Raw genomic sequence first — 24,349 nt, forward strand, 5'->3', positions numbered from 1 at the left:
AATTTCAACCAAATCCCCTATATAAACATTAAACCAAAAGCGCCAGCCCGTGTTACGTCAAAAATAGCTGAAACATTCAGAGAGCAGTTTTCTCACCTACTGACACGAGTCTGGAAGTTAGCCTGTGGAAAGTATGAACTTTAATTTTTTAGTGGTAATCTAGTTGATACGTTATATAAGCTCCCTGCATTTTGTTGCAATATACGAACAAAATGCACATATAAATTCATGAATTAATATCTCCATAATACTAAAGATACTCAAGATGCTGTCTTGAGCAAAGTTGTTTCTTATGTATTAAGCTACATGTGGCCTTTTCTGACAGGCAAATACCATATTTTTTTTTTCACTAGTAGCTCAAAACCAGTCAGTTCTTTCTTATACTACATCCTACAAGGAAATTTTCAATCAATCAAAGATAATCTGTCAATGTTACTTAAGAGCTAATGCATTGCTTAGCTTGCTATCGTGGTTTATATTATCTGGATCAATCGTAAAGAAAAAACTGTCTCTTTCATTCTCATCAGTTCATATGCGAGTTGTGTAAGTGACGTCAACAATGTGGTTAAGTATGAATGATAAGGAAGCGTGATTTCACATGCCGATCCTTTGTAGATCGAGGTTCATCTTCGATAGGACGAAGTTGCAACCATTTATAGACCCAATTCGAGTACAGTAGACCGAAACACATTCACGTACCTGGAAAGTTTTCATGTTAAAGTGGCAAATTTTACAATTTTAAGACGTGCATACATCCACTAGACTGATGCAAAATTTGAAATTTTCGCTCCACAGTGCTTAGACGGTTCTGCTTAGCCTCCCAAAATTTGAACTACTTTAGAAAGAAAACAGCTTGGCACAAACCATTTCAAGTTTATGTGGGAATTACTATGGGAAAACTTATGCTATTGTTCATATCTATCTAACAATTCACCACATCACTATGTTTTAAAAAATGATAGCAGTGAATATAGAAAATTTTCTCAGCTACAACTTAGTTCAAGACCACTTTTCAATCAAATGTAAGGAACAAAAGTTATTAATGATTCAAGTCACTGATGTCTTATGACTATGCTCATTCAACTGTTCAGCAGGCAACATTGGTGTTTCTGGTGCGAAGAATAGAGCACAAATATCATGGCTACTATGTCACACTGCAAGATACAGTGTTGCCCACAGAGCAGCTGCTTGATCATGCCATAATATTATCAATCTCTTAAACAATTAATAACAATTTAATTTGACATTTGGCTAAAAACGAGATTCCGCAAAGTTATAGCTTAGAAAATTTCCCGTAAGAATAGCTATAGAAATTTTCGAAAAAGCAATATGGAAAATGGGCAGAAGACAATGAACAAAAAGTTTGGTTTTTCCATAGTTATTAACTTCGAATAGTTTGTGCCAAGTCAGTTTCTTACCAAATGAGTTTAAATTTTGGGAGGCTAATCAGGATCTGATTTGAAACCGTTTGAGCACTGTGGAGCAAACATTTCAAATTTTGCATCAGTCTAACATCCACGTTATAGCTATTCAAAGATCAATGCTCCGAATTAAACGCCATAAATAACTTTTCCACATCTGAACATACCATTGATACTTCTAACAGAGCTTATGAGATTGAGCAATTGATTTTAAATAATTCATCTCATCATACCAAATCGATAAGATAAGAAACTCCGGAATTATTTCAGATTGGAATCTGACTTCCATTGGTACACCGCCAGCGTTGGTAGAAAAAGTGATTTTTGGCATTTAATTCAAACCATAAATATGAGAACAGTTATAACTGTTTTTTGAGACATTCTAGCACCGTACTTCCTACGGCAAAATTGTGAGGCACTTCCTGGACTATTTTTGTTGCATGGTTCAAGCGAAATTGTGGTTTCTATCGATACTAATTTCAATACAAATATCAAACGTAATGCGGAAATGCGGGTTACAATCAATCATCCCAAAATTCTGCACAGTTGTTTGGAACCAAAAAAGGATTGTTCTCGCTTGATGAGGTCAAGTTTGCGTTTTTTTTTTTCATATATCGGTGACCCACCCTACTGGCCGCTCATCAATCGCAGGCAATCAATGGACAAATGAAATAGCACGCACCGGCGAGGCACATCTCTTGATTTAAAGGATTTGAGCTAGCTATTCCGATATCTCCATGTTGGGTAAGGCCTTGCAGCATCACAACGGCGATTCCGAATATGTGGTAAACACTTATTGAGTGAGCTTAACTTAACCTTGAGGACATATTACTGATTATAACGCATTCTGGTAAAGATCTCTAGGCTAGGCTCGTGTTAGCTTATGCGATGCGATACTCTGTTAGGAATTACGATAATTCTTTTCATACGCTTCCGTCAGTTAAATGACGAGATACGCTACAGAAAAGTTACGCACAAATCTCTCATCTGTAGAGAACGTGCCACCTGAGCTAACGTTCTGATATCTGTACTGCCGTGAAATGAATACAAAATGAGAAAATCAAGACCAACAATTGAAATGGCCTTAACTCCATTTTGTAAACAAACCTTGTAAGGTCATTTTCTCGCGAACCGAAGTCCGCAAAGGCAAACCAACATAATGAACAGGTAGGGGAAATTCTTCTCTACCCGATTGTGGTCTGGGTTTGCTAAAGGGTGATATGGTCAAAATTTGGTCAAGGGAAAACGCGTGTAAATCGGTGAAATCGTTTATTTAAAAAATCAAATTAAATTTCTTTTTCAAGTTCAATTAGTATAAAATTCAGGAAAAATATTCAGTTAGGCTTCCGCTTTTCCAAATCCGAATTGCCGGGCCTTACGCTTGACCCCTGCCATCAGATTTTGTACAGCCACCTTGTCCACCTTCTTCGCCGCAGAAAGCCAGTTTGCCTTGAACTGCTGCTCGCCCTTAGCAGTTTTTTGGTCTTCTTTAGGTTCCGCTTGACAATAGCCCAGTATTTCTCAATTGGGCGGAGCTCTGGCGTGTTGGGAGGGTTCTTGTCCTTGGGAACCACCTGCACGTTGTTGGCGGCGTACCACTCCATGGCCTTTTTACCGTAATGGCAAGATGCCAAATCCGGCCAAAACAGTACGGAACAACCGTGTTTTTTCAGGAAAGGCAGCAGACGTTTATTCAAACACTCTTTCACGTAAATTTCTTGGTTGACAGTCCCGGAAGCTATGAAAATGCTGCTTTTCAAGCCACAGGTACAGATGGCTTGCCAAACCAGATATTTCTTTACGAACTTTGACAGTTTCATGTGCTTGAAAACATCTGCTACCTTTCCCCTTCCTTTTGTCGTATAAAACTCCTGTCCCGGAAGCTGCTTGTAGTCGGCTTTGACGTAGGTTTCGTTGTTCATTACCACGCAGTCAAACTTCGTCAGCATCGTCGTGTACAGCCTCCGGGATCGCGCTTTGGCCGTCGTATTTTGTTTATCATCGCGATTTGGAGTCACTACCTTCTTGTAAGTCGATAGTCCGGCTCGTTTTTTGGCTCGATGCACGGTTGTAGACGATACACCCAGCTTATTTGCGGCATCTCGGAGAGAGAGGTTAGGGTTTCGCTTGAAACTACCGGCAACTCTCTTTGTCGTCTCAGCGGCTTCCGGTTTTCGATTTCCCCCCGATCCAGACTTCCTGACTGTCGACAAACGTTCCCCAAACACTTTAATTACATTTGTAACGGTTGATTTGGCAACTTTTAACGATTTTGCCAACTTTGCGTGCGAGTAGCTCGGATTTTCGCGATGCGCGAGCAAAATTTTGATACGCTGCTCTTCTTGCTTGGACGGCATTTTGACAACTGAAGAGTGAATTCCAAAATCAAAATAGGAGCAACATTCTACACACACACACCTTCAAAATGAGGGGTGTTCAGGTTTTTTAAATGCAAAATTGAAAGAAATACGTCAAGTTGATATTGACCAAATTTTGACCGTATCACCCTTTAATGAAGGTTTCGGTTCGTGAGAAAAATGACCTTAAAAGGTTTGTTTACAAAATGGAGTTAAGGCCATTTCAATTGTTGGTCTTGAAATGACTCACGATTTCATGAACATTGTGTATTTTCATGTTTTGAAAATACACCATGAAAATATTCATGATATCATGAGCTATGTTTGCGTAACATGATTCCCGAAATCATGAATCATTGAAGTTGAAATCATGAACTAAGTTCATGAATTTGGCGTTTAAACCAAATATTTAAATAAATAAAATAAAGCATCAGACTGGATTCGAACCACGAATCATACGATCATTAAACCTATACATTGACCACTAAACTATCAGTACTTGTATAAGATGGAAGGCAAAAGGCGTATAAGAGATATCTATGTAGTGCGTTGAACACGGTTTGCCAGGCAACGCTTGAAGCGGTCATGATTTCGCTACATTATGAAATCATGAATTTCCATAACAAAATCATGAATTATTGTTATGATTTCGATGGCTGGCAATTTTTTTAAGTAAAACAAATTCTATGTTTCTCCTAAATATGTGGCTTTCGTCAGTTTGTCTGCTTCAATAAAAAATTTCGCAATAAATGGACGATTTTGGGAGTTTTTTAGGAAGAAGAACACGAATATGATGAAAAAAAGTTCAAAACTCCAAGCATTTGTAATAAAACTAAAGAATTAGTTGAAGATGCTAAGCTACAAATAACAGACTTAAAGTGGTCAGAAGTAATACAAACAAAATAGTTAAAGCGCTATAGAATTATTTTTAATGTAAATGACTGGAGTTTTGAAATATTTATCTATGGTGAAACTTTTCCCTTATCGTCACTGCAGTGTATAGACACAGGATCCATGATTGAAGGTTTATAACTTTTCTCGATATGCCTTGATGAATGATGAACAGTTTTTTTTTCAATTCAAAAATATCATTGTGATGTGTAAGCTATGAAGAAATCACAAATATTTGCCTGTTTTGGCCGAACTTGACAAACAACAAAATTCGCTAGAATTTTTTTTTTTTCTTTATTATAGAGATTTTTAGCCATAGGCTAGTTCATCTCTTAAGCTAGAAAATTGTGATTTTCCATAATAAATGCAAAAGGATCACAATTTTTTCCAGCGCTTTTGATACATGCTGTTCCATTTATGATTGCGCCTTTCAGACGTGTGTGTGTGTGTGTATTAGTGGGCAGAAAATTTCAAGCAAGTTTCCTGAGAACATATTCATTAGAAAGTCAATCTTGCCCTGTAATAAAATCATCCATCTACTATAAATTCCCTTATGTTCTATGCCTTTAATGTAACTTTTGCCCCACCTTACTCTGAAGGTAGAGGTAATACTAGAACACTAGAGTCACAACACTTTCTCTATTAAGAACTCAGGCTGCGCGATCAACCGAGATTCTAGGATTAGTCTTAGCTTATAACCACAAAGTCAAATGTCGGCATACAAATTCTCGACGCTTATCTTATCGTCGTGAGCATTCTTCAGTTTCAAGTATAATCAGCTACATAATCCGATTTAAAAAGAAACCTTTCACACACAGCGCCTCCCGCAGATCTTGGCCTGCCAAACACTTACCATCATATCGCGTTGGCCAGGTGTAGCTAAATCATCCTCTCCATAATCCTCATCATCGGTGTCATCCGTTGTCTGCTTGAACGAAAAAGTACTCCCCAGCTCCGCTGCACATCATCTCATTTCCCTAAGCACGCAAGAGAAAGAAACCCGAAGCGGAAGCCACCAGACACAACATTTGGCCTCCGCTCCCCGGTGCGGAGACAGCGGTAAAGCTGTGAAAAATGAAACGCTGAACTCCGCTCCCGGCACCTTGTCTCTCAAGGAAATATTAGTCTTTCCATTCTTCCGGTAACACACACGTATAAGTACCGCAGAAAGGGGTGATCACAAGTAATTTGTAAGTCCATTGAAAAGTGGATTTTACTCAGTACAAGTAGATTTGTCTTTGAGTAGATTTGATAAAATGAACCTGATTAAATCACTACCTTCAAAACAATGGGTAATCAATTCTCAGAATCAAAATACGACCCACATTGAGACTTTGTTGAACTTTGACACCCATCCGAGTCCTAACAAAGTTGTCCAACGAATACGTATGTTTGGAACTGAAATCTGATGCTACACAAACGGATAGAGGAAGAGATACGGAGAGTTGTTGGCAAAAAGGGGTAAATTGCTAACTTCACACACCACTAGTTGCAGAACACAGTATGGCAGATGAAATCCAACCAATTTTTTTTTCGCAAATTTCCAATCCATGCCATTCAGGGGATTCCGGCTTGCTCACATGGCAATTTCGAAATTAGAACCTGCTATTGTTAGAATCGAATTTACCCGATTGTTTGCTTTGATTTCCCACCTTGCTTTGGACAGAATATGCCAAGCGTCAGGGTTGAACCCATCAGCATCAAGCCTGACATTCCATTAGATCTTAAAAATATACATTAAAGGATTTGTCCCTGTTTTGACCACCATACATCAGAGAACGACACACGTCCTCCCTTTTGTCCCGGAACGCAGTGGCGTGTACATATCTAAATGGGTATCGATTGATTATTCAAATATTGGCCTGCATACGCTTTCACTCACACCTCTTAAACAACTCGCTACAGCAAAAAAAAAAAAGCATAACAACTAAACACAAAGCATGCTTCATCGTTGCGTCGCAACGGTTAGGAACGGCATGGCAGGCGTCGCATATCAAACGCTCATCGTTGAACACTAGGAAACAACCATTCAACTTTCCCACAGAAGAACGTCGCAAAAAATAAATAAAACGACGACTACAACGATGACTGTCGATGCTGGTTAGTTCTACGGCTTGCATCTAAGCTCAATGAAAAAAAGCTTCCTCCTGTATGACAAACATGGGAATTTATAGGCTTAAAACATACGCGCGTATAACACTTGCCAGCGTGTGCCATCGGCATCTACAACATTCATTTCTCATACCGATTCCACGCCGTTCCACGGTTCCTGATGGTCGCCAACCTTGTTCCAGCAGCGAGTAAGATACGATTCACGCTTTGACTCATTTGCATGAAAGCTTCTGTAGTGCAAAACGAGAACCTTCCTACATATGCCAGCCACGCAGCATTCGAAACAGGGATGACTGCGAAGCTGAGAGTATTACGGACCCTATCCTACGTATGAATAGTGATCCGGTACGGTCAGGGGCCAGACTGGAAATTTACGAGCTGCGATATATCGATGGATTTCAGGGTCGGCTTCAAGGGAAGGTTCCAACCTAGCAGTTTGGTAGGTAGGGTTTAAGTTGGGTAGCCATCTTGGTGTCAATTATTATCTCACACAAATACCGTATACATTGTAGACAATATTTAATAACGTAGTTTTTAGCATCCAAATCCCACACTTCAACCCTTTCCAACGGAAGGCAACGGTCGGCTTTCTAAGCTTCGAATGAACCGTTTGAGTAGTACCAGTTACTGCTCTACACACTTAGAAATATGAAACCGATTATACACGTGACACAAAATTAAGGGGTGAAAAATTAAGCGTTGCAAAGCCAAAACATAAAAGGCACGAGCAAAAGAACGATGACTTTATGTCATAGGCAACAATTCTAGTTCCGAAATTCACGTGAGTTTTCCGTAGTGTGTACTTTCATACAGAAAATAGGTTTTGGTTTTTTTTTATCAAACTAGATGCATGCATTTTTTTCTCCCAACCTTCCGATCGCCGTCCAATGCTTTAAGCTTCATGCCGTTTCTGAAATGGTACAGTTTTACTCTTTGTTGAAAGTACCCATTTCACGAACAAAAAATAGCTCCATACGCTCCTGTGATAAACCAGCGTCACTAGATGCCACTCCATTGATATGAAACAGATCAATTATTATCGACTGCCAACCAGCACTAGCCATGACTGACTGGTACACAATGAAACCCATCCTGGAATACCTTTGTTCCAATCGGACAGAGGGAAATCCCATTTTCTAATGCTGGTTTCAATTGATTTTTCTTCAGTCAACTCGCATATCAACCACACTTTGGATTTTATGTAATGTGGAAATTTGAATCGAAAACTACAGAAGCTAGAATTCAACCCTCAAAGTCATTATTTAATCTTCCCCTAAAGCTTCAATTACAACCAACAATCAACCCGAGAGAAGCAATCATCTAATTTAATCTTTATCTTTCTCTTTCTCGTCCAAAACAGGTAAGCAGCACCTCCCAAACGACGTCTGATGAGGCAGATATCTTGGCGAATGGAATTAAATTAAATACACACCGGAAGAAACTATCGGGAAAAAGTTTCTATTTTTTGCAAAACGTCTACTCAGTTGAAAGCCAACCACCACCACCACCACCGACCACCGAACACCGAATCCGTTCGCAGTCAAGATAAGCTGTTTTTCCAACCAGTTGGTGTTTTCTAGATCCCTTCATTCCTTGCCCTGTCTAGCAAGCTTCCGTCCCTGTTTCATTTGATCAGTGGCACTGAGTTGACCAACTGTTCAAGTTTCATGAAGTGAGATTGTTCCAAGATACACTAGAAAATCCAACGAACGGAACGGGGGGAAAATAGTGCACTAGTTATTTCTTTTTGCTTCCGATTCGGCTCTCGGCGAGGAGTTCGTGGTGTAAGGAGGAAACCAACCGAAGGGGCAGCGAAAAAATGGACGAGAAAACTCTGGTAAGCCAATTATCTTTGTATACGTGGAGTATCCGGTTTTGAGGCGTGCAATGCGACGGTCGGTGGGTCGGAGCAGGATTATAATAATTTCAATTTATATCTCATTAAAGAAATGCATCGCGTGTGCGGTTAGATTGCCAGTTCGGAAAAGCAAACTGCGCACACAGCGTGTACACTGTATTGCAGAGTGAAGAGCCTTACTGTAAGCGGGGGTTTTGGAGTCTGATAGGGACTGGAGAATACTCCTGGAAAGATGGTTAAACGGATTGTATATCCGGAAAAAGAATATATAAGTGGTTCGAATACTGTGGGTCGGTATAAAAGTTAATTAAAGAAAACTACTGCGGTGGAGTGTTGCCGTAAGTGGTCGATGCTAAATACGATTGGTTAGGATGCTTTAATAGGCGTTTGATTGTTGAAAAAATAGCATTAAGCATCTATAAATGATCATGCAAGTAAAATTTTCGTGTAAATCGATCAAATAATTCAGGCATGTCTTGCCACAGTTTATTACCAGTGCTTTCTGCAAATTAACAATAACTAAGAAAACAAAAATCTCGTGGTATCTAAAATGGGAAGACACTCAATTGCAGTTGCCACAGCCGGGTTCGTAACAACCTGTCAGTAGAAGTTCGTAGCCTATACGATTGGAAATGCAACATTTCAGAGTAGCGGCTAAAGCATTGTAATCGAATTGTGCGGAGATTTCGTTAAAAAGTGGGGTCATAAATTGAATAGGATCATGACCTCCATAATGATTGTTGCGGGAAGGTAGACAGAGGAAGTTTTGTTGACAAATGGGCTGTTACTTACTTTTACTTTGGCTGGTCTGTCGTCTCCTCGTCTCTCAAGATTTCAATGCTACTGCCATTAAAATATACCACCAAAGCCTAGTCCGAACTATTTACAAACTAGGGGAACATGATTGTTTTTGTTATAAATGGAACACATCTTAATCTTTTTTACTTTGTATGCCTTGTTTATAGTGACAAGTCTCGGATTTGTTCACCGAAGATGATTTTAGAACAAGGACAAAATTAGTTAGGTAGTTATTTTTCGTTTACCAAGGGTATAAAGAGTATCTTTCAATTAGAGTTGAACCCTTGCGATAAAGGCAAGAATTACAACTGTATCAAATCCGAATACTTCATAATTTCTTAAGAGTGCATTTGACATGCACTAAACAGGGAATACCACAATAGATCAAATAACTGGTGGCAGTGGATTTATGTTCCAATCGAAGGATAAAAGACAATGATATATTCGTCTGATTTCTTGAGGATTGGGGTCATGAATTCCATCCGATGAAATTAGATATTTCTGATTCTCACAACAAAGTTCTCTTCACGATGGTTCCAGGAATCCCATCCGGGATCTGCCAACACATAATATTTGATTTCTCGTAACGTTTTACGAACGTGTTCTTCTGTAAATTAGAAAATCTCCAAATTTTAAATCTGTCTGGTTGAGTATCATTTCTCGCTGCATGGACGATATTAGCGAAAAGACGATCCTAAAGCGCTCGGTAAAAAGGTCACATTTGCTTGAGGCTGCTAAGAAACAAGAGGGAAGGCGATCCATCTTATTTCTGCCTCGACCGAACAAATGACCAAAACGATTGCGGATGCGAATGTACATTTGTGTGGTCCATGCATCGTTCATACAAGAGTCGATTAAAGCTTTTGTATTGATTACTGGTCACCACGATGCGTCTTTCTAAATGAAGCAAGCTGAATCGAACGTATTTCGCAGAGACGACTAAAGACTGTACTCGAAAAAAAAAAATGCAACATACAAAAATGATCACCAAAAATTCATTTTAGGTCAGATATTTTTAAAACTCTCAGCTATGTTTTTTCAAAGTTGACTTATTCAACCTCCTCTCCTAGGCTAAATGCCTGCATCTTGGACTTAACGCTATCCATCAAATCCTGTACAACACTTGCGCCATCTTTCGTACACACTTTCAGCCACTCTTTCTACAAATCATTATCGTTTTTGAAAACCTTCCCAGTTTCCCTTCATAATCGCCCAGAATTTTTCTATTGAGCGAAGTTCAGACACAAAAACAACATCGTTTGCTTCGTACCACTCCATCACCGGTTTCGCGTAATAGCACGATGCCAGATCCGGCCAAAACAGAGTGTCAGCTTCATGGGACCAGAAGAAGGACAGCAGGCGCTTCTGGAAGCATTCTTTTTTATATATTTGACCGTTGATGGTACCACCCTAGTAGCACGCTTGTCACAAATCGGTTGTGACAACTTCTATGCAACTTATATCTGTCATAAACAAGTTGCTGCAACTTATTGTGACGGAAATGTGCTACTCGGGCAGTCGTTATGTACGAATTGCTGAATTTGCCGCACCCACAGACCGCTTGCCACACTAAGTACTTCTTGGCAAATTAGTCGACCTTCTTCTTCTGGAACTTCTCCGAAACATCCAAGCGGGACTTGCCAACAAGAAACTCCAGGCTGGGGATCTACTTGGCGTCCAATTAAATGTACGTCTCGTCGTCCATTACGATGCATTTCGGCTGCACCAACCACTCGCGGTACAGCTTCCTGGCGCGTTAGCCCCCTTTTTTTGTTTATCGGTTCTATAAGGCCCCTTCCTTACCTTGAATACATGAATTCCGGCCCGCTTCATTGTCTGCTGGATGAATCAGACGGAAGAATTGACCTTCTTGGCCACGTCCCGAATCGATAGGTTCGAATTGCGCTTCAAGTAATCCCTCACCTTCCTTGCGTTCACGGGGTCGGTCGTCTTCGCTTTTCTTCCGCTGCCAGCTCGCCGCTGGGTCGTCTGGGTCTCCTTGAATGATTTTACCACCCGGTCGAATTGTCTATTCCAAACTGTTTCGCGATCCACCTGTGGGACTGGCCTGAATTTTCTACGACCGCTCCCATAATTTTATGTCGAAGCACTTCTTCCTTGGAAGACATCTCGATAACCTCTTGACAGATTGTGGCGAGATTTTGCACTTGTAAACATTATACTCTAAACTAGTTTTACTCAAAATTTCAGCAATAAAAATCTATATTCAAAAGAAAGTGTTGCATTTTTTTTTCGAGTATAATCTATATTTTTCAAGAAGGTTTTAACAGAGGAAGTGGTACGAGTGCCAGTTGCACGACGATGCTGAAAGTCTCAACAATGACAACCAAATCTTCATCAATACTCATAAATCGCAGAAAACTGACGGGTAATGTCAAAGAAATGTACACATCAAGAGCAAGATGTGCAGTATTCATTCATACAAGTGGTTCTATTGCTTCCGACACAATACAGTTAAGTAATCATGCAGCATTGACAAGCGCTAGGTCAATGATCGTAATCGTGAGGCTTCAATATCGATAAGATTGCTTGATGAGAAGCAAGTCATCTTTTCGATCAAAACTTTTCATGGACTGACAAAAGTGGCCTTGGGGACCCAATGTAGACATCAGTCATCTTGATTTTGATTTCTCATGCGATTTGACCTCTCTCATCACGATTTTTGGCCGAAATGTAGACAATGTGATCCTGGGCACTCATGGGCACTGGGCTGCACATGTTATAAGATCTCAATGTGATTTGATATGACGATTGATGAATTTTGACCCAAATCAGAAACTAGTCCCTTTCCTGAGGGCATCCAGAACATGTTATCCTGGGCATGGGTTTTGACTCAAGTAAGATTCTGGCAACTTCCTCAGAGCTATCCGGAACATGTCCGGGTGTACCCAATATGGTCCTGTGCACTCATTATGGCTGCCACTGATCTTGTATACCAATTCAGGTTTCAGGTCCATTTCAGTCCACAATCCCGTTCTAACCGGAATATCTTCAGACCCAGTCGGCGGATTAAAAAAAAAAATCATGCTATAAAACCATGCTAACTATCATTTAGTGCTTTTTGTGCGAATTTGGTGCAAAGGTTATCGAGAAACATATTCAATTGATGATTTGCTAATGGTTAACCCGACTGCTGTCTAGCGAGAGCTTGATCTGGTTGCATTTTGATCCACCTGGTGTATCGCATACGTATTCTATTGTTGATATATTAACCGCTTCAAATTTTTTTATTTAGCTGCTAGTTTCGAATCGAACAACTGGGGCCTAATTGCGGAAGTCGAAACGAAGTGTTATTCGTGTGAACACTTGTATGAAATAGTAATTTTGTCTTGGCAACATAATGTCCAGGGCTCACATTTTGGTACTGATTCTGATTATCTAAGCTTGAGATTTGACTCAACTTTGAATTTTATACTAGCTCTTGAATTTTTCTGAACTCGCCCTTGAATATATATTATATAAAAAATACCTTTTGATGAACCCTCCCAATACTTACAAATCATTTAATAAAAATTTGAAAATACTACACTGTTGTGTATGCAAGCAGAATGATTGTCCATGCCTCTTCTTTTTCTTCGCATTTCAAGCTTATTGCATATCGCATATTAGCTTATTGCATGCTCTCAACTTAGTGTTGTAGATACACTTCCACAGTTATTAATTGAGAGCTTTCGATGCCTGTACCATTTTTGCATTGGTATAATTGTGTCCAAGTCCAATCATACTTCTATGCCCAGGGAAGTTGAGAAATTTTTCAATCCTAAAAATTCTTAGACCGGACCGGAAATTGAACCCAGCTACCTTCAGCATGGTCTTGCTTTGTAGCTGTGTCTTTACCGACTGAGCTAAGGTAGGCCCTAGGGAAGTCAAGAAAATCCCGATACATTTTCTAGACAGAATCAGAAATCGAACCCATTGCTTCCGGCTTGGTAATATTGACAGTGTCTTTACTGTCTAGGCTATCTGTGACCCCAGGTCGTATCAATCACCAAGCTTACCTACCAACGATCAGCAGGTTGCATTTCACTGACCGTTCCTAAACTTTAAACAGCTTCAACGCTCTGCCATCGAAGCAAAAGTAAGGCAACGTGTTGGAATTTTGTACCCTGCTGGGAACAAGCTTCGTTTCCCGTCCTCCAGCATACAACAGGAAAAAGGGAACCCGACGAAAAGGTGTCAGAGAGCGAAATTATTTTTAAAAGGGAGCAAATTGGCTCCGAAAAATATAATAAAGCATAATTTATACCAACACGAACCTAGGCCGTACAGTCGTCGGTCGGCCGCCCTCTCTAATGTAGAAGAGTTTGACTTCCCTACTACAAACAGCCTGCAATTCCAGGGTAGAAAAATGTGTGAATGTGTGACAAAATTGGCACTTTATTCTGTTGGAGCAGTAGCAAATTGAGAATTCCGAAAAAAAACTCGACGGAGCCAAGATTTTTACTGCCTCGTCGAGGAGCGTTTACATTTAATCAAGGCAATCGAGTGAGAAAATGGGACAAGATATGGAGCATTGATTAACCCCTTCTCTGTTGCTTTGGGCGTCTACGGATGATCACGTAAAGCAGGGAATACTTTTGTCTATTTGTACCATAAAAAGCACAACATAATTTTCGACTGCCTGTAACCGGATCCAAGCTCAGAATTGGAGAGCATTTTGGGGTGGTATTAAACCAGCACAGAATACGGCCGAATGAGCTGATTCAATTTTTACCAGGCAGTAATCCTGTCTCGGAGGAAACATCCAGAGCTCTAATCGTGGTGTCTGTGCTGTAAAGTGTGAATTAATTCGAAATTCAATCCAAGCGAAACGGGCCTTGCCGAAGGATTAGCCGCCGGAGCAAGTGTCATATTTTGAGTAGGGGCTGGCTGTGAAGAGGGGAGGCGTGAAAAGTGATTCCAATAAAATTGTAACGAAATTAAGCGGCAAGATTCTTGCGTCTTTAACGATTTTTAATTTAGAAATTTGTTTGAATAATAAATTGTTTAATTAGACACAAGCCGTTTCACTGGTTGTCGAAAGTTTTCTAGAAAGGGTGCCACAAATGAAAAACTTTTCGCATCACGTCCGTTTTCATTTGGAGCCCAGTTAGCGGGGGAAATGCTCCATTCTGGCAAAACAATACCGACGGACGTTTTGATTTGTACAGAACAATCCCATCACATTCGGCTGGTCTGATTGTCTGCGGCCGGTTCTGCACCAGTCGGAGTAATTAATCACGATCTGGAAGCGAGATAAGAGTTCGCTTCCGGATAGGGACGCGTTCGCCGGCGTTGTCCTCCGGGGAACAGTGAAGGGAGAATTCCGACATGTTGAGCTGCCTTGTTTTCCATCGGTGAGCTTACCCCCCCCCCCCCCCCCCCGACTCGACTCGAAAAGCGCTAAAGACGTTTCATTATTCATGAATTGTTGTTTTCTCGTCGGTGCTCATTTGCTCAAACGCACCATTAATTCCTATTAGTTGCAGAGCTTGGTCGGTCGATCTGGTGGGCCATCGTCGGAAGCAAACATCACTCTGGCTGGGTGTTTGATTGCCAATGGACGGAAGGAATCTAATAAAAATTCTGCGCAACACTTTCCGTACATTTTCACACTCGGCCGGAATTCGATCTGCCACAGGGGTTGATGAGCCAGGAAATCGGCTCGTTTAGGCTGGTGTTCATTAGGAGGTTTTTGCAAGGCGGAACAAAGGGAGAATATGGTTTTCTTTCGATGTGTTGTTTTGTTTTGCCGTACTTTCAAAAAGGAGAACGTAAGATTCACTTACAGTTTTGTATGAAAGATCTGCAGAATCTGAGATAAATCTACATGTATTATGATTCTGTATTGTAGTATTTCTTTCTTTCTTTCTTTCTTGCTGTATATATTTATTTATTTATGTATGTGTTCTTTTTTTTGTTATTTTTTTTTTCTTTAATAAAAACACGTATTGATGTCGTTCTATTAAGGGGTTACGCCTACCTGCAAGACCGAAAAAAGCGAAAGTTTAGATTTTTTTTTCTCGAAAACGACGCAACATATTGAAAATCGGTTTTCTGCCATTTATTGAACACACATTAAATGGTACATTTATCAGTCGATGCTGTAAAAACGAGGTCCTGGTGCCCCGCACGGCTGCTCCCCGTGGACGATGTTCTAAAAAACGCTTTTTGCGGTGCCGATTGCGGTTTGTGATGTAATCATCTGAAATAAAAAAAAAACATGCCAAATCGTTAAGCATGTGTTAAACTAGTCCTTGATCGTTCGTTTTTTTTTTTAATTTTTTTGACAAAATGGCGGCCTTGCAAAGTTGAAGTGCCGATTTTTGATCCTTAAAATTTGTCTTTGATCGGCTGTAAAAAATCGTAATTAAATGATAAACGAAATCCGAACGATCGTGGACTGCACAAAATAGTACTGAACAGAAATCAAAACGAATCGGACGAATCGAATGTATACATTTCGAGAAATTTTTGGCACCGGTTTTGAAAATATGATTCCGAGATAATCGCGTTTAAAGTTTCAAGTTGGGTTTAGTCCACTATAAGTGAATATTTTTGTACGTCACATAACTTTCACAATTTTCATCGGATCAACTTGATCTTTTGAGGAAATATTCTTGACTTTATATACTTTCGATTAGGACAATAAAAAAATCGATTTTTTGAAAGTTTGCAGGTAGGCGTAGCCCCTTAAATGAAGATACCTAACCCAACATTATTGTAGTCATCGAGGGGTTTTCAATTAATTATCTCAAGTTGATGTTAGGTAATACCATGATGTCCACCATTTCAATTGGCAATTTTTTAACAATGTTTCATCAGCACCCAAAAATGTAAATTTTTATTGTCCAGATGACGCATTATTCTAAAAACAATTGAAAAACAGGAGGTTTTTAGTGATGGGCCCAATCGCGTGGGCCCAAACATGTGGCTACTGTTCTCCATGGCCCAGGGGTGATCTCGTGATTCACTACATCTCCCTCAAGCACCTCTACCTCTCCTCTGTTTTCTTGTCGTTATTGTCTGAAGAAGCACCTCCAGTCTCTACATCAGCGTACGAACTGCTACCGATCTGTTGTTCGTTTCACTTGCTGCTTCCGAATTTTCCGCTTGAGGTAGGAACTCATCCGGTATCCACCGACGTGCATAAGAAGCATTAATTTTTATTCCCAGCTGAATATATTTTCCTCTACAGATTGAGGAAATTTAGCGAGTAGGGGATCTCGTTGCTCTTGATGCTCTCAGGGCTTAAACACAGAGTTTCTGACAATTCCCGCATCAGATTTGAAGTCTATGGGTTAACACGCTGTTACAGAACACTTATAAGTGTTTCTAATATTGAGCCCATACATAAATTTCACAGAAATTTAGTTTTACTATTTTTTCTAGTTACCAATAAGCTATATGTAAGTGAGTGTGTATGTAGTCTGCTTAAAGATGAAACAAATAAATAAATAAATATCCATTTGATTTTCCCAGATGATTGTTCTAAGGAAAAAAAAATATTCTTTTTTATCGATGAGCCCAATTTTTTGATCCATAGGTCAAATTGTCCGCTGATGACTTCTACACATTAGTTAAACAGCAAATAGAAGTAAGGGTTTCTACCGTGCTGCATACAGTTGATACAACAAACAGCGTTGCCAGGTCATTTTTATACAAATCTAGTCAAGTTAAAATCTAGAATGCTCTGAAAAATGTGGACTGCTCTGAATATTTTAAACTACGTAAAAATCCCTTTTATTAATAATGTTATTGAAATCAAATTTATGAATCATTTTCCCGAAAAAAATCGAACAGTATAATCAACCGGTGGAAACTAACGATTTAAAATTGGCTCACTACTTGACTAGCCTACTGGTCCCAAGCAAATCGATTAACGTACCCCATTCTAGTTGAAATTCTAGTACTACACTATGTTTGTTTTGATTCGCTATGAAAGTTTGACCGATAAAATAAGAGGTTCGTGGATTTTCCTATGTTTCGAGGGGTGCATCGACTTGGGACCGAAGAGGGTACCAGAGCTGAGCCAAAAAGTTGAGCACGTTTCTTCGGGACCTACTGGGACCTATTGCAAGTATTGGTACAATGCGACGAATACGGTGAAATATACATTATGCAGAATTAAAAAAAATGAGTTAAATTTTATATAAAATACAGAAAAATATATTTTTAAGGTTTGTTTTTAATTAAATGAAACCAATTTGAAAAGAATAAGAAGCAAAGAATCGAGTAATTTGAATTAATTATTGTTTAAAGAATAATGAGTTTATTAATAATTCCCGACTTAGTCCTCACTATTTGATGCGGTTCCATATTATGTCTGAAACATTTTATTAGTTCTAAATTATCCTACAAATTTGGACACCATGACACTCAGTGGTTGCTTAGACTAACAAATTTAATTCTTAATAACGTCTAGTACCCAGTAGGCTAGTAGGCTATTTTATTTTTATGAAAAAATCGTCCAGCTGAAGCGTGAATCAAAGCCTCACTTCCTGACACTCGGACACTGTTTACCTAAACTACGGGTAACTCCAATATAAGCAAGTGAAAATGGTCATGATTAATCCATTATGTACTCTACCAGAAATTTAAAGATGATCTTCTTCAAAAATTCCTTTCTACCCTTTATGAGGCAGTGGAAACTATATTGCCACGAACAGTTAATATTTTTCTTGTTCACTCACAATTGTCTAAGCAACAGAAAATGAAAAATTACAATTTGAGATAGCAGCGCCGGTGTTGTAGTAGGAAGCGATACTGCCCTTCACTCCATAGGGTCTGGGTTCAATCTCAGTAAGCACCGTTGGGATTTTCTGAGGCATAAAACCTCTGATCAGTACAGCCGTTGGTCGTCCCCGATCCATGAGTTGATGGGTCGATAGGTAGGGTCCAGAGGTGTGAGCTGTCTCCCTGGCGTCGGTAACATTGGTACTCAGTAGGGAAAACAAGTTCAACGGAAAACAAATCAAGGAACAAAAGAAAACAATTTGAGAGCACTACTGGTGTCAAAAAAAAATCGATTGTTTATCAGAAAAAAATTAAACTGTTGTAACTTTTTTTTGCACTAATTATATTTAAGTAAAATAGAAGCCAGAAATTACTTTCAGTATAAATCAGCTCTTGGTTCACTAATTTTACATTCATATATAGCAGTTTGAAATATGCACTCTTATGAGAAGTGTTTTACTTTTACTAAAGACTTACACAATGAACCCCAAAACCATACCTTGCCTTGATGCTAAGAAAAATTACTCGTCTTTGAACTTTTTTTTTAGAGGAAAAATACGCTATATAGGGGAAATGGAATGGAAATGTCAGCCTAAATGCCCCTAATTTGGGCCAAACATAAATTCAGCAATCGACAAAATTTTCAATAGCTTCCAAAAATATCCATTCGTACCGTCCCAATGACGCGTTGATCTTAGATCCCAATGATGGGCTCAATCTTAGATCCATAGGCCAACATTATAACTTATTTTACTAGAATGCATCTCCATAGAAACAGTCGTCAGAATTCCATTGAAACTATTCTCACGATTTCCTTATAGATTATCTTCAGCATAAACATTGAATTCTACTCAGATTGAATTGAAAATCATTCTAGAAATGCAAATCTCCACACAATCTAAATGCAATTGTTATCAGAGTTATGATGGAACGCTACTCAGAAGTAACTTAGAATTATGCTATGGATTCTCAAGGAATTCGCCTCAAAATTGCCATAGCCTAGCAGAAGTAAAATATCTTATGTACAACAAATTCGATTCCTGATACCATAATTGGATGTTGATCAGCCTGACATACAAATAAATGTAAAATACCAAGGAATAATACCGAAAAATAGCTAAATAACAAAAAATTTATATATGGATACCAAAAAATACCCTGTGTGGTATCGTTTTGTCATTGCATTTGCGTTATTTGGTATTGGAATGATATTGGAGCAACATGTTTTTGGTATAATTAATTTGTATTTTACCTATTATGTCAGGCTGATCCATACCAATTTAAAGTGTTAAGACATTCGTTCCTGCTCGCGTTACAACTCTTTTCAGAATTACTATACAATTGTTTAATTCTAGGGCAATGCAGAATGCTAAAGTCATTCAGAATGAGAAGGAAACTCAATATTCCACAGTTTTTTTAAAAAAAGTGCTAGGAATTATCAGATACCTTATAAATTCTTCTTAAAAAATCTTCTGAATCATCCTCTAAAATCTCACGTACATACACACTGAGAAATTATTACCAACATCGGTAATTTTTTCCGAACATTCACAGCTGAACTTTCGGTGAAGCTTTGATCCTCATTTAAAGACCTGTTTCACCTAATTTTAATTAACACGACAGCTCGTTTTTATTCATGTATTTTGTTCGCTCGGCTATGATAGCCTCGGATGGTCATTCGTAACGTTCCTCGTACATACAACAAGCAGTGCGTCAAACTGCCGATTCGTTGCTGCTGTCTTTGAAATTTTGTTCGTATGTCGTGAGTTTGCTACTACACGTTCGTGCTGCCTATTGCAAAATTTTCATCCGATATTTAAAAAAAAAAAGTGCGGTCTTGAGCAGATCAGAAATTCCGAAAAATATAAGCCTACCCGACACCAACCTGACTTGTATCAAACCCCAACCCGATGTTAGCCCGACATTGACCCGACATAAACACATAATTGACCCGATATCGACCCAACATTTGACCGACGTCGATCATAAATTGACCTTACATTGATCCGTCATCGGGCCGACATGTCTGTTCGGGATCATTGTTCTGGGTTTCTTCCATACTCCACTGCCGTATATCAATTGTATATATTGTCTCGTTACAGCCTTTTCGTGACAGCCACTTGGGTAAGCTGAGGCATGTCGTAGGTTTGTGAAGGCTGTCATGACGACAGAAACATTGAAAACCTGGTCATAAAGAAATGTATAAATAGGGTAGAGCACTACTTCGGCCTAATCGCCCATTTTGGGCCTATCGAGCAGAGAACGTTAAATAAATCCATTATTTCAGAGTTCACAAGTCAATTATGCGTTTGGTATGATTCTTTAGTTCAGTAGCTACCGAACGAAGTCGATGAGAACGCGTGATATGAATGTTTACACCCATTTTTTTCAAAAACAAAAGAAGCGCTCCAAACAAATCAATCTTTCTTTTCATCCGATAAGCCGAAGTGAATTCATTGGCGTTTCAAATGGCGTTTCAATGCGTTAGGCCAAGTTTAGAATCCGTAGGCCGAGTTTGGCGTCAAGAAGCAGTGTTAGACTTTTAACAATATCTCAACAATTTGTTTTTCTTTATCAAATCTTACTGTACGTATGGAAAGGTAAATAAATTTAGAAGCCATCAGTAATAATAACATTCCGTTTGGTAGAAAACTACGCTAGATTAAGAAAGACTGAGTGCGGGTTGTGCTTAATAGGCCGGAAATGGGATAATCCTACAGCCCATTCGGTTCACTACGTTCCAAGCACGATGATTTTAGCAAAGCGGGTATAGATGCGACTGTTCTAATACAGCTTGCATTCGTTCGTGTATGCGCTGTTGCCGTATTCAGATCTGAACGTACGGTAGCAAGCGGTAGTAAAGCACACAAAACAACAGTCAATTCAGTTATAAACCAACTGTTGCGAGAATTTGGAAGCCTGGTTCAGTTGTTGAAAGTTCGGTAAACATTATCGAAGTCGGTAATCATTTCTAAGTGCTTGAAGTGCCAAAATCCTGAAAATATATCTGGCTGAACAGCCTTGCTAATTTTTGAAAGCTCCGTTATGGAATTGGTTGGTATACTAAGCCACTTCGGTGTACCAATCAGCAGGCGGATGGCGAGAACATCATAGTGAGCGGAATAATATCATAAATGGGCCATGAGCACATGGCTAGTTCTCTTTTTTTCTTGACACTATTGCAGAACATCTTTGATGTCGGAGTGTTCACTCGGCTGTCGACAAAAGCAGGCCACTCTCGATGTGTGCTACGCGATCGTCTGTTTACTCGGCAGCAACCATTGTGTGGTCCTCCTCATTGTTCTTCATCAGCAGTTCTTTCGGTCGATGCGTCGTCGACTTTGGAAAGCAACCGTTTCGTGATGTGTGTGTGAGTGCTGACCACATTTTGCGTCCATTGCTGCAATGGACGCGCTCTGACCCTCGTTGGCGTACAACAATTTGCCATACAATGAAACTACTGGAAGCGGCTCCAGTTCTGAGGGAGGAGGCTTTTTGGATAGCGGAAGATAAAGTGTTTATTGTGTTGTACCTTTTGACTATAACTTTAAGATGTATTGTATAGTGACCAAGAATCCTCGGCTCTGTTAAGTTAATTCGGTTGAGCCTTATCAAATAAATTAATAAACAAAAAAAAAAAATCTTTGATGTCGGAATAGTAATAAGTGTGAATTCCATAAGTCTCAATTTATTGTTTTCAATGCTGAACAATTTTTCGGTCTCTCAGCAATATGGAAGCAGTTTTTCAGGTTAGCGGCGCCGGTGGTGATTGCCTCTCACTTCAGCAGGCCTGGGTTCACTCTGCCAGTCGGTGCCGTCGGGATGTTCCTAACATCTCTGATCACGCCTTCCTTCGGAATGGAAGTAAAGCCGTTAGTCCCCGGTTCATGAGTCTGTAGGTAGGGTCCAGGTGTGGGAGCTGCCTCCCTGGCGTCGGTAGCATTGGTGCTCAGCATGGAAAACAAGACCGACAGAAAACAAATCAAGGAAAAAGAAAGTTTTTCAGGTTTGCAGTTCATAAAAATGAACTATCAATGATTTACTAGTCTTTCGGCTGCTCGAAATTAACGTGAGTGCTGTTTTTCTCAAAAACATTAAATGCCATATCTCTAGTGATCAGTATTACTTTATTCCATGATGATCTGTTGTCACAAATTTGTTCGAATTTAGTACAATGACATGCTTCGAACAACTCGAAAACAGTGCAGAAGTAGCCGCCGTTCCCTATAACGACTTGGAAGCAGCATTGGACAGTCTTGTCGAGGGACATGCACAACTCTTTCATTATAACGTAGTCTGTTAAGGGGAGGTTTACTTAGATTTTTTCAAAAAAAATTGATTTTTTTTTTGCATAAAATGAAAGCTACAAGTGTGTAGAATATGTGGCCAAAAGTATTTCACGATCCGAAACATATTTAGCAAGTTATGGCGCTTTGAGTGAACCTTTGTCAGGCGCGCTGAGGGACGCAACAAAAAATTTAAACGCGTTTTTCTCGAAACCATATTTTTTATAACAACTTAGAGCATAGGGCTTGAACAAATGATCCGATTTACAATCGGAAAATTGCGCTTTGAAGGATACTATTTTTCGTATGGCTTATACCTAAAATGAAAAAAAAATTGTTAGTTAGTATTTTTTAAGCAAGGTCAAAGTGAGAAAAAAAGGGGTAAAAAAAGCACTAAATTTTCAAATGTCCATAATTTGGTCAATTTTTGTCGGATTTCGTTCTAGTTAGGTATAAGCCATAGGGAATATTATCAACTTTAACCACAATAAAAAAAATTCATTTCAGTGCACCACCAGAGGGTGTGCACTCGAAGTTCTGCAGCAAAACCTGACTGACACTCCTCCACGCGAGCCGCCATTTTTTCCAAGTATTCAGGAATAGTGGACAAATATAATTATCGAAACCGGAAGTTCGTATGTCTTTTCATTCTCCTGAAAAAAATTCCAAAGTTCAACTGTTTTTCAGCCAAATCCAAGTAAACCTCCCCTTAAGCAAATATTTTAAATCTTATCACTTCTGCGTTTATTACTTTAACTACACTCTGCAATTCGCTAAATACTCTTATTATGGCTAAAGTAATCTTATTTTGATTACATTCAATAAATTTAATAAACCTTACATAACATTTCATAAAATATTTGCTGATAACCATTATAATTCTTTAAACATATTAGTTCCAATGAAAAACGTTTCTCAAAGTATTTAAATTAAATGAAGAATATGGGGTCAAATAAGTCCCATATGAGCTAGGGGCGACCCCGACGTAGTGGTTAACATTCATACCTCTCACGCCAAAGTCACGAGTTCAAATCTCACCCCGGACAAGTCACGAATGACCCAAGAGTTTAAATGTGACTATAATATAAAAAAAAAGTCCCATATGACAAATACCTATAAAAGCGGATTTTAAACTCAATTTTGAAAAACATTATTCACGATGTAAAAAATATTCAGAAACTTTGTTTACACTAGTTTAAAGCCAAAAAATAAACCAGGTGCAAGTTTTGAGCTCATTTTGCACTGGTATCTCTAGTCTGAAAAAATCACCTAAATCGAGAGTTTTCGGATTATTAATGGATTTTTGGGGTAGAATAGGCTCAAAAGAAGTGCTTCTATAGCATGCACCCAAATAAATAAGCAAATAAGATTTCTTTATCCAATGGAACAAATGAAAACTATATGTTTTACATTGGGATTTAAGCGGCAGGCACTTTTAAGTCTTTATGTCCCTATAAACCCCTCTGTGAACTGGTGTGCAACCGTAATAACTGTCAGCATCCCGAAGTGTATCGATATGTTTTACTACTGCATAAAATAGTCGATCATGGTTGATTACTCTATCAACGGCATTGTTCTACAAATAACTGATCGGATCAGCAACCTTGGAGTGCAACTCGACCATAAATTAACGATTAACCTATACCAGTTGATCGCTGAAGCCAACCGTCAACTAGGATTCATTTTCAAAATGTCAACAGTTTTTATCGACTCCGTAACGCTTCAAAGCACTAAACTGATCACTTAGACGTTTTCTTGGTATGGTTTCCTTGGAGTCTTCTAATTTGTAGAAAGGAATTGTGCAGCGTCGAACAAAAACTACTCTGTGATTTTTTTTTCCTAGCGAGACCTCCTTATCCCGATTGATGCAGACTTCTGAGGTTGATCTCC

The 24,349-nt window shown here is 39.1% G+C and overlaps 1 protein-coding gene across 25 annotated transcripts in view; it reads left to right on the forward strand.

The window, feature by feature from the left end:
* LOC135698378 (protein muscleblind-like) overlaps positions 1-24,349 on the forward strand; it is an 847,806-nt gene that overhangs the window by 607,694 nt on the left and 215,763 nt on the right. Inside the window, exon 2 of one of the 25 annotated variants that reach the window (XM_065218322.1) lies at positions 8,142-8,618. The exons of the other annotated variants lie outside the window; for them this stretch is intronic. Coding sequence (XP_065074394.1) covers positions 8,601-8,618 — 18 coding nt within the window. The 5' untranslated portion in view covers positions 8,142-8,600. The remainder of the gene's footprint in view (positions 1-8,141; positions 8,619-24,349) is intronic. 25 annotated transcript variants of the gene reach the window in all.

The sequence above is a fragment of the Ochlerotatus camptorhynchus genome, unplaced genomic scaffold, assembly GCF_037179485.1.
Source record: "Ochlerotatus camptorhynchus isolate MF236.1 unplaced genomic scaffold, CSIRO-AGI_Acam_v1.1 ptg000085l, whole genome shotgun sequence".
Lineage (NCBI taxonomy): Eukaryota > Metazoa > Arthropoda > Insecta > Diptera > Culicidae > Ochlerotatus > Ochlerotatus camptorhynchus.